General features: G+C 57.8%; 1 protein-coding gene across 1 annotated transcript in view; it reads right to left on the bottom strand.

Moving 5' to 3' along the window:
- RAVER1 (ribonucleoprotein, PTB binding 1) overlaps positions 1-10,382 on the bottom strand; it is a 14,422-nt gene that overhangs the window by 3,538 nt on the left and 502 nt on the right. Inside the window, exons 2-10 of the mRNA XM_025203804.1 lie at positions 7,160-7,226; positions 5,647-6,116; positions 4,808-4,999; positions 3,970-4,099; positions 3,271-3,371; positions 1,344-1,455; positions 668-918; positions 439-532; positions 3-81 (exon numbers count right to left, since the gene is read on the bottom strand). Of these exons, the coding sequence (XP_025059589.1) occupies positions 3-81; positions 439-532; positions 668-918; positions 1,344-1,455; positions 3,271-3,371; positions 3,970-4,099; positions 4,808-4,999; positions 5,647-6,116; positions 7,160-7,226 (1,496 nt within the window). The remainder of the gene's footprint in view (positions 1-2; positions 82-438; positions 533-667; positions 919-1,343; positions 1,456-3,270; positions 3,372-3,969; positions 4,100-4,807; positions 5,000-5,646; positions 6,117-7,159; positions 7,227-10,382) is intronic.

Here is a 10,382-nt window from a genome sequence, read left to right as displayed (position 1 = left end):
ACAGGGATGACGGTGGAAGCCGCAGGTTGGAGACATTGCCTAGCGTGCCAGTTTTGAGGCTGAAGGCTTTGCCAGCCACACCTGCAAGTAGAGCAGAGCCCAGCATCATTACCAGTACCCAGACAGGCAGCCAAGGGCAGGCTGAGCCAGTTGGGCGGGAACAAGGTAACAGAGCAGCTCATGGCACCTCCCCCCTACCCCTCTGCCCCAAGGAGCAGCTGCCTCACCCTGGCTGAATCAGCCTTGCTGTTCCTTTCCCTGGCAGGCATCTGCCTGCCCATGGCCAGTCCCTGAAGAGCAGAATGCCCCTGGATCTCAAGTCAGGGGTGGAGGATCCTCACCCATGCTCATCAGCCCTATACAGGGGGGCCTGGCCTTACTGTTGATGGAGGTGGTACAACCAGCCCCTTGCAGCACCCCCCGACCCTTGCTGCTCACCTCCAAGGCTCCCAGCAGGCAGGAGGCTGTGCAGGTTCAAGTAGGGGTTCAGAGGAATTTTGAAGTCTTTAGGTGGCTCCCCCAGCAGCGAGACCTGCAGGACAAGGAGCCTGGGTATGATTCCCAGCAGCACCGAACTGCCGTGGCCTGCCATGCTCACAGGTTGGTTGGGGTGGTGCCAGCCCCCGCTTAAAGGCCCAAGAGGTGGGGGTGCTGCCGCCCATCTTACCCCGGATGCAGGAGGTCCATTCTCACTCTGCTTTGGTTTCTGGAGCCCACTGATGACGGATCCCAGGAGGGAGGAGGTAAGGCCCTGCAGGGCTGGAGGTGTGCCTGGTGCTGGGCTCAGCTGGGCACTCAGCACAGGCGTCTCCCGCTCCACCCCCATGGGCCCCAGGAAGGATGCCAGGGGCACGTTAGCGGAGGGCAGGATCGGCGACTTTACATGCCCCTGTGCCATGTCAGCTGGAAGGGGGCCACCTGCAGACGAGATAATGCAGCTTCAATGACAAAGCCCCTGGCCTGCTCTAAGCAGCCTCCAGCCAGGACCTCCCTTCACACCTCTGCCCGTACCCTGCACAACCCTGCCCCAGAGAACTGCCACTCCCACTCAGCCCTGGCCACAGGCCCCATCTGCCACCCGTAGGCAATGCTGCCGATGCGCCAACAGACTCAGACCTGGAACCTACAGCTCCCCCCACACCCTTGAGCCACAGCCAGTCCAGAGGGTATCTGCTGCCACTCAGGGGCTATTTCTCCAGCCAAGGAATGCTGAGCTGCATGAGCAATGCACATAGTAGCCAGCTGAATGCCTGCACCACTCGCCACAGAACATCACTGCCCCCACGTGGCTAGGAAGGACGTGCATCCACTAGTGGAAACCCTGAGCCCTGATGAGCCATTACCTGAGGGGAGCTCTCCCAGCAGCTGGCTGGCAGGCTGCGCTGCAGTGCTTGCTATCCCCAGAGCACTGTGCTGCAGCGAGCTGAGGGGAGAGTCCCCCAGGATCCCAGGCTTCTGTGGGAAAAACACAAGTTAAACACCAAGGCAAATGGCACAGCTGGAGCCCTCAGCCCTGGATGCCAGCATGGTGTCAAGCCAAGGAACCCTTATTAGAAGTCACCCCCCAAACACGTGGATGCCCGTGGAGGCCCTGGGCTGGGAGGGTGGCGGCATGGCCCCACCAGCTGCATCTCACGTAAGCAAGAGGCTAAACTCTTTTGCCCTCCAGCCCCAGGGCAGTGGCACCCAACCCCAGGCCCAGACAATGCTATCACAGGGGCACATGTTTCCTGAGTGCAGAGAAGTGAGGAGTTTATACACATGCAGGGAAGTTGGGGGAGAAGGTGGCTGTCATGGCACGCATTATGCTCAGGGCCTGGCAGTGTGTCCCTGCTTAGAGGCTCAAGGCTCTCCTACAGTAGAACAGGGAGACTTGGGCTGCGACCACGTGGGATTGAAACCAGAGCAGCCAATGCTCCCAGCCCACTGAATTCCCTGCCCTGACTGCCTGGCTCTGGCCTGTGAGGACGCAGCAATGGTATAGATGCCCGTGTGCTCTGGCTGCCGTTCTCCCAAGCCACACATCTATGTCACCAAAGCATCATGCAGTTGCTAACCTCAGCCAAACCCAGAAGTTGGCATGGCTTGGAGTCAGGCTCCAGAGCCTGATCAAGCAGCCCGTCAGAGCTCATCAAGGCCCTGCTGATGTTCAGGTCATTATGGGCCAGGCTGTGACCGGATGCCTGCCCTCAGGTCCCGGCTCCCTTGATCCAGTTCATAGGAGTCTGCTGGCTGCAGCCCTGCCTACATCCTTCACTGGGCCAGCAGGTCAGAGCACCCTGACTGTGCTCCCCTGCGGCTGGGCCAATGGTGAAGTACATTGCTGCTACCATCAGGTGGATAATGGAGGCAGATAAGCCTCTTGGCCAGTACCATCCACACCCGCTCTCAACCCTAGCTTGGCTGCAGCCATGGCCAGGCACAGGGCACTGCATGGCACAGGCTGCCCAACCTCTGCTGATGTACATGTCACACAGAGGCCACTCCTACCCCTCACACTGAACACAGATTGATTTTCCTTGTTCTGCAGCAGCCTGACAGATCTGGGTATGCAGTAGTAGGGGGCTCCTCAGCCTTGCCAGCTGGGGAACAATGCAGAGCAGGAAAGATCAGAAAGATATAGGTCACTTGGGGACGGCTGGGGGAGCAAGTGGAAGACCGCAAAAGCTGACATTGTGCCAGCTTCAGCATGCTGTGTTTCCCACTTGCTGTCTGGCACAGAGCGTAACACTACCAGGGGACAAAGCCAGGAACATGGCGAGGCAGTCCTCCAGAAGTGGAGGTGGTGTGAGGCTGGTTGGAAGGGAGGACTTGGGCCCGTCCCTCCCCGTGGTGCTGGCAGCTGAAGAGTTGCGATTAAACCTTTTGGAGTAGGTAAGCGAGTGCTGCGTGCCTGAATTGAGATGCTGGGTGTGGGGCGGGACACGGACACTCGCAGTGCATGTACAAGAGGAGAGGTCTGCTCCCCAGCCAGCGAGAGCCTCCTGAAGAGGCCCAGCTGAAACCGAGTGTGGGAGGGAGAAGCCCATTCCCCTGTGAGTCAGATGCTAACCACAGCTGAGAGGGGACAACTTGGCAGGCAAAGTTCTTGGCACAAATCCTTGTAGCCGCAGGTTCAATACATTCCTACCCAGAGCAGGCTGGCCTTTGGCCCCCCAGAGTGTACTCATCAGTGCTTCCCAAGTGCTACCAGCACCCAAGTATGGAGGCACAAGCAGCCGACGGCAGCCAAAGAACCTGCTGAGGTAGAGGCAGGGGGTTGCCCAATACCTGCTGAGCTTGTGTCTGGTTCTGCAGTGCCAACTGGAGCAGAGCTGTGGACAGAGCCGGGCTGGTCACGAGAGGCAGTGATGGGGCAGCGCCGAGGATGCCTGAAAAGGAAGCAGGTAGCATGGTCACTTTGGCAGCCTCCTACGATGGAGCATGTGCAGCTATGCAGGGATATCTCATCATCCAGTGTTGACTGGTCTCCAGAGTTGGGACCTTGTGCCCATCTGCTCCCTTACCACCTTTCAAAGGCCTTCACAAAGGAGATGGCTTGGAAAGCCCCAGGCAAACGGGCAGGAAGTCCCTTGCCTACTGTCTGCCTGTGCCCTGACCCAGTTATGGCAAGGCCACAGAAAGAGTAGCCACAGTACAAGATGGCGGGGACTGAGGAACACCGAGCCTGCCCAGGGGTCAGGTTCCTGGGAAAATGCGCTTGGCTCATACACGAGTGCAAGACTCCCTGCCCAGGGACCAGTCTGAAGCCTATGCCTGGCAGGTTCATTACCGGGTCACTCTGCTCCATGCGCCAGTTGTCGTCCTTATTGTAAAAGGAGAAAGCCGAAAAGTGCCATTGATGACTCGCAGCCGCCCCCAAGCACCCTCAGCTCATGTAGCTCTCATGAATGAAGAGCTCAGCACCCCAGCACAGAGCCTGTAGGGCTCTTGAGTGCCCCACAAGAGGGGCCAGACTCACAGTCTTACCCTGCTTTCCGCTGACAGCACCGTGGAGCAGGGGATTGAGCAGCAGCTGGAGCGAGGCTGGGTTCCCCAGGCTGTTGAGGATCTGGAGGAGGTTAGGCTCAGGCAGAAGGCCTTTCCCACGGTTAAGGGCCTGGGGGAGAGGTCAGTCACAATCAAGTACTCACTTTCACCTGCTCCCATGGTTGGAGCCTGGACGCTTCTTGCAGGTGCTCAGGGAGGGCAAGGAGTTTGTAACAGTTTCAGAGTTGATAGCTATGGCCAACATAAGGCCAACAGCTTTCCACATCCAGCCCCCGCAGTGGCTGGGCCTCTGAGGCCGTGGCTGCCAAAGGCAAATGTAGAGGGGCCACTGGGAGGGGAAGGGAAATTCCCGAGTTCAGCATAAACCAAACCCATGGAGTAGCAGAAGTAGCATGGACACCCCTCCCCCCACACAAAGGGTACATGCATCAGAGGCCTCTAAGCTTCTGCCTCAAGAAAATGGCCATCTTAGACCTTGCTGCGGCACCCCGATCCCCATCTCAGCCATGGGGGCTTATGTTCCCCACTGCCGTCAGCCAGGTTGAGAATCAGGCAGAGCCTGCCCAGTTGCAGCAGCCAAACCAGCCTGTGCAAAGCAGCATATCCCAGCTGCCTGGAAGGAAGCTTGGGACTGGGCTGAGGGAGGTTTGCAAGGACAGGTCACCATGTCTATCAGCTGGACAGTCAACAACAGCCTGCTCTGGGCTGGAGCAAGGACAGCACTAGGACCAGACAGGAATGGGGGCAAGCAGGAAGGAGAGAGTAGGGACAGGACTTAGCTCTGTGAATGTCTGAGAGGGGCCAAGCATGGCCTTACCGTTGCTTGGGCAGCAATTAGTGCAGCTAGCATGCTGCGGCCAGGGGGACCTGGGGCACAGAAAGACACTCGGATGTGGTTCCCAGCGAGCAGCAGCCCATCTGTGGCCTGTTGGACCGTCTCTGTCATCTCTGCTGACTCATACTCCAGGACTGCAAAGCCTTTCAGCTGCCCATCCTGTCCATACGCCAGCTACACAGGGATGAGGTCGGGAAAAGACACTGAGCACAAGAGGACATGGGCTGCTAGCACACAGACTGCAAAGTCAGAGAGGGGCCCCTATGCCAGCTGGACCTGCAGGCCACTGGGGCTTTGCATGCTTAGGGCTGCCCACGTTCCCTGCATCTTTGCACTGGATTTTGCCCTTATACCAACATGCCCGGCCCCCTACTCCAGCATCCAGATATCACGTGCACTGGCAAAATCTCACAGCAGGCTGGAATGCAGCTCAAAGCCCAGAGCTGAGCTGGAGGTGGTGCCACAGCCTCGCCATCAGTTACAGGCAGGACACACTGTGGGCGTGGGACAAAGGCCAAGCTCTCAGTGGGCCTTGAGCTCCCTGCTCCCCTGCACTGCTTTGAGTCCCAGCCCCAGAGCTCCCCTTAACCTGTGAGTCTCCCGTGAAGGCCCCTGCTGGAGGGATATGAGCACATTCATGCCCTATTAGCCTGGATTTGCTTAAGTGGGAAACAAACTCAGACTGAGAGGGAAATCTCCCTTGCATATCTGGTGGGAGCATGTCTGCAGCAGGCACTGAGCTGTGGAGAGCACCAACTGCTAAATCCCTTGGGTTTTGGTGGCTGTGCCCTTCAGGGAAGCCCTCCCCTCCCATGGCTCACTTGGCAGAAGGTGGGGGCACCGGCAGCTGAGAAAGCCTGGTGCAGCTCCTCCAGGTCCCCATAGTTATGAGGCAGCTTGTCTACGCACAAGCACTTGGAGTGCAGCAGGTCAGGGGTGAGTTGGCTGACATCCGTCCAGTGCACATACAGTGTCCGCGTGCCCAGCTGCTTGCCTAGCAGGTCAGACTTGGCACGGGCAGCCGAGTCCTTCTTCATGTACTCCACAAAGCCGTAGCCCTTGGAGTGCCCACTGTGGGCACTGTACACCAGGAAACAGCGCTCCAGGTTGCCAAAGGGGCGCACCAGCTCCTCGAACTGCTGTTGGGTGTAGTGCCGGGGCAGATTGGCAATGCAAAGCAGTGCATCTGTGGGCTGCAGCTGCACCGAGATCTCTTTGTCTCGCAGCTTGCTCAGGTGGAACTTGTGGATGGCTGACTCCGCCTGCTCTCCATTCAGCAAGGTGATGAACGCTGTCGGGACACAGTCAGGCCAAAGAAGGTGGTCAGCACTTGCCAGCCATGTGTGCGGACCCACCCTCCACCGTGGTCCCCAGGCCCAACATCACCACCCCCGTCCCCCAAGACTACAGGAAATGCAGTGCTAAGGGCTCCAGGTTACTAGGAAGGACTCCACTTGACAAGAGGCAGTTCCTGCCCCACTGGTGTTTTTCCAGCTACCTCCATGAACTCATGCGCCCCCGAAGGACAAGCCAAAGCCTTGGTTTGAGCTGGGGGAGGTGCCCTTGATTTCCTCAGAGCCCTGTGCTCCCCACAGCCTGACAGTGCAGACTCATGCAGTGTGTCTGACAACCCAGCCCCAGCACTTGCTGCTCAGTCTCTTGGTTAAAGGCCTAAGGGGACAGGTGCCAGGTGGGCTTTGGCTGTGCTACCCAACCGCGGACAGGGATTCTGACCAACCCCAATCTAATTGCCACCACAGCAGGCACAAAAGCAGCCACAAGCCACAGAGGTCCCATGCAACTCCCAGAACATTTTCTGGCCGTGAGACTACTGGGCAGCCAGGGCTGAGAGAGCACTCAACGGACCTGGGCAGCCAGGAAGGGCAGCCTGGGAGAGCTGGGGCCTGAGCAAATGCCTGTGGCTCAGCAGCCGGCAGGAACTACAGCCCTGGAGTTTGGAAAGCAAAGCAAATCCAGGCTACACATACAAATCTGCTAGGGCTTGAAGCCTCACAGCTCCTAATGTGCTTCCTGCCAATACTAGCCACCTTGTTAAGAGGATCTGAGGGGGAACTGAAGAAAGACCACACACAAGGCACAGAGAGACTCAGACACGCAGCTGTCTTGGCACGACATTGGCGCCCCAGGCCCAGCCAGCCGGGTCAGCCCTGAGACTGCAGCATGGTGCTGAGCCACAGCCTGGGGCATTGGGAGCCCATTCACTCCTGCACCCTGCAGGGGCCAAGCTGTCGGAACCCCTGGGAGGCGCTCACTATGGGAACTCCATGCCAGGCAACCTGGCCTGCACATGAGGTGCCTGGGAGCACTACTCACCCGTGCCCTTGTACTTGTCCACAAAGCAGTACTTCAGTTCATAGTCGCTCAGTAGGTCGTGAACTTCCTGCACAGAGAGCAAAGGGGAGAGGTGAGAAGAGGGAAGCCATGTCCCCAGCCAGCACAGTGCAGTGTGCTTCCCCTCAGCCCCAATAGTACAGGCAGTCTGCAAATACCACCACATCCTGGCCCAACCCCAATGCTATGTTCCAAGCACCCTGAAATCCTGCTCAGAGCCAGCTGCAACAGCACTCTCTCTGCAGTCTCCCCTGCCTACAGCAAAGTCCATCTTTCTGGCTAGAAGCAGCATCTGCCAGAAGACACTAGAACCAGGGCTGGTTCTTCTCAGGTGCCAAGACAAAGGTCTCAGTAATTTCTGTCCAGAAACGCTCCATATGCTTGGGCAGGTCTGGCCTCTGCACTCAACCAAACACAGCCTGGCAGAGCTCACCACCTTCCAGTGGCTCCAGTAGCTCCAGCCACCTGCAGAGCCAGTTCCAGTTGCTTCCTTCTGGTCAGCAGTGACCAAGGCTTGAGAAGGGCTTGCTGCCAGGAGTCTGAGCTACAGCTCCATGAAAGGCCAAGACTGGGCCCTGCTGCCAGTGCCTGGACACTTTCACCATCCCTAGTTCCTGGATGACTCAGAGCTCTTTGGGCTGTACTCGCTTCTGGGCCTTCCATGGCACAGGCGCAACATGCTCAGTGCCATCTCCAACAGTCCAAGACCCTCTTGCCCTACCCAGAACAAGGGGGCCACCCAAGCCATGCTCAGGGGACAATACCACACAGTAGCAGGCAGCTCCATTGCTCTGCATGGAGCAAAGTTCTCTGGTTGGGACTAGTCCGGGAGCCAGGAAATGTTCTTGCCATGGGACAGGAGAAGCTGAACCCAGGACACGAGACGGGGCAATATGAACAAGGGGGGCCACAGCCTGACCCACAACAAAGAGGCTGGGTCTCCCAAGTGACTCAATTGACAGAAGCCCTGGCAGTGAGGGAGCCCCACAGCACCCAATCTCCCATTAGAAGTGGCTCTGGCAGGCAAAAGCATTTTGGGCAAGAGGCTCCCCCACATGCTTTGGTTGCCTCCCACGGCAAAGAAGTCTCAGCACTCCTAAAGAGCCGTCGCAGCTGCTGGGTACACTAGGCTTTGACAAGACAGTGCTAGGGGGTGGGGGCTCCACCTTCCAGATATGCCTCTGCACTCAACTGCTGCCTCAGGCAGTACTTTCACCCAGCAACCTGCTCAAGACTTTGCCCTTTGGAGCGACTCCGTCAAGTTCCACGCCTAAAGCCTCCCAGTCGCCCTGGGGAGAAGTTGCCTCCATCAGCAGACAGAGACTAGAGGGCAGGGAGGGAATGGAAACCTCATGGCACAGACAGGAGCAGCACCCTAAAATCCTACCACATGCTCCCTGCCCCACCACAAACCTACCTGCCTTGGAAGAAACCCATGGGCAGAGTATAGTGGAGACAGAAGCCTTCTCCACAGTAAAGCCAGGCAGCACCAGATGTCCCAGCCACTGTGCTGCCCACAGCTGCCTGCCCCCACCCCCAAAGAAGCCCTAGCCCAGGCCATCAGCACAACTCAGCCCCTGAGTACTGCTGCTGCAGAGAGACCCCAGTACATGCTTCTTGCTTCCAGAAATGCCAGTGGCATGACTTCTGGGGCAGTGGACTGTGCCAGGAAGTCAAGTGACCCCCCCACAACAATGAGGGCAGGTCATGGGACCAGGCCATTACCTGCTGCCCTGCTGAGCTCATTGGAGGAAGCACAATAGCCATGTGGTGCACAAGGACTTCCTGCAAAGTCTCATTGTTCTTCCCAGGTCCCCTCTGCCAAGTGCCTGTGGGTGGAGCTGGGCATGTCAGCCAGGCAAAGAGAGGACAAGGAAAGGACATGATCTCACAGCAGTGAGAGGGGCAAGGAGTGGGGGACAAGAACTGTGTTAGGTTTAGGAGCAAATGCAACCCCCTCACCCACACGTGAATTTTGCTAAACAGGGTCTGAGTTCCAAGATGCTCCAAGCAGTGCGTGACTAAAGCCATGAGACACTCGCAGCTCTCTCACAGGGCTCGGCATGTTAGACGCACACAAGGCCCTGGGACTGTGCAAGGCTCAGCTGGTTGCACAAACACACACGTGTGCGCACACTCATAGATTCAGGAGCAAAAGAAGAGACAGCAAAATACAGTGACGTTGGCGCCTTCTTCAGAACTACGGGGAGCCAGGCACAGCTTGCTAAATGCAGCTCAAACTACCCAGGCTCCCTGCCACAAATTCCACCCAGCTGCGCCCTTGAGTCCCAAACCGAGGGCCATGTGCTGGAACCAGTGAGTAAGATGCACAAGATGTGGAAATCTCAAGAGAGAAGCAACTAACCAATGGGGCAAAAGAAACTACTGCTCAGCCAGGCTGGCTCGATAGCAGCTCCCCAGAGAACAGAGATTTGTTCCTAAGAGGAGAGGCTGGTAATCGGAGCACAGCCTGCTACCGCTCAGAGATGCCCCAGCCTCACTGTGTTCCCAGCATGCTGCTGAACTCGACCTATGGCTGCACCACAGAGTGCATGACTCAAAACTTGAATGCTGCTGCCTCTTGGCTTTGGGCAAGGCATTTTGCTGCTCTGTTGCATCTACCTGCCAGGAGGAGTGTGAGAGAAAGGATTAACAGAGGCCTGTAAAGGGCTCCTGAGTGCCATGGGGGTGGAGGAGGAGAAGGGAGCTCAGGTCTCAGCCAGAGAACAAAGCAGCACAGAGTGTAGAGTAGCACCAAGACCTGGGGAGCTTAAGCTGACAGTGCCCAAGGACCCTAGGAGGAAGCTGGGACACAGACAGCACCCCAAGCCAAGGAGAAGTGGCTCACCTCAGTTTAGAGAGTTTCCGACCTCCCACCTCAGCACCTGGATAGTCACATCCTGTGCTCTTCTGCTACTAAATGCCACTCCCTGGTGGGACCCACACCCCAGGCTGTCTGAGCTCAGACCTGGGCAGTCATGGACCCTGACCACAGCCCTGCTCCACACAACCCAAGCACCTACTAAGCACGTTCTCAAGGAGCCCCTGCATGGTCCCCTCCTGCCCCATCCCAGCTTTAAGCCCTAGTAGCTGTCTGTCCCCTGCCCCAGGCCCCCTCAACCCTGCACCTGCTCCCCTCCATGCCTGATGGTCACACCCCTCCCCCACACAGCCCCGCAGCCCCAACCACCACTGCCCCGGCAAC

This window comes from Alligator sinensis, unplaced genomic scaffold, assembly GCF_000455745.1.
Source record: "Alligator sinensis unplaced genomic scaffold, ASM45574v1 scaffold707_1, whole genome shotgun sequence".
Taxonomy (NCBI): domain Eukaryota; kingdom Metazoa; phylum Chordata; order Crocodylia; family Alligatoridae; genus Alligator; species Alligator sinensis.
The sequence above is the reverse complement of the archived record's forward strand: the minus strand, read 5'-3'. Positions and strand labels throughout refer to the sequence as shown.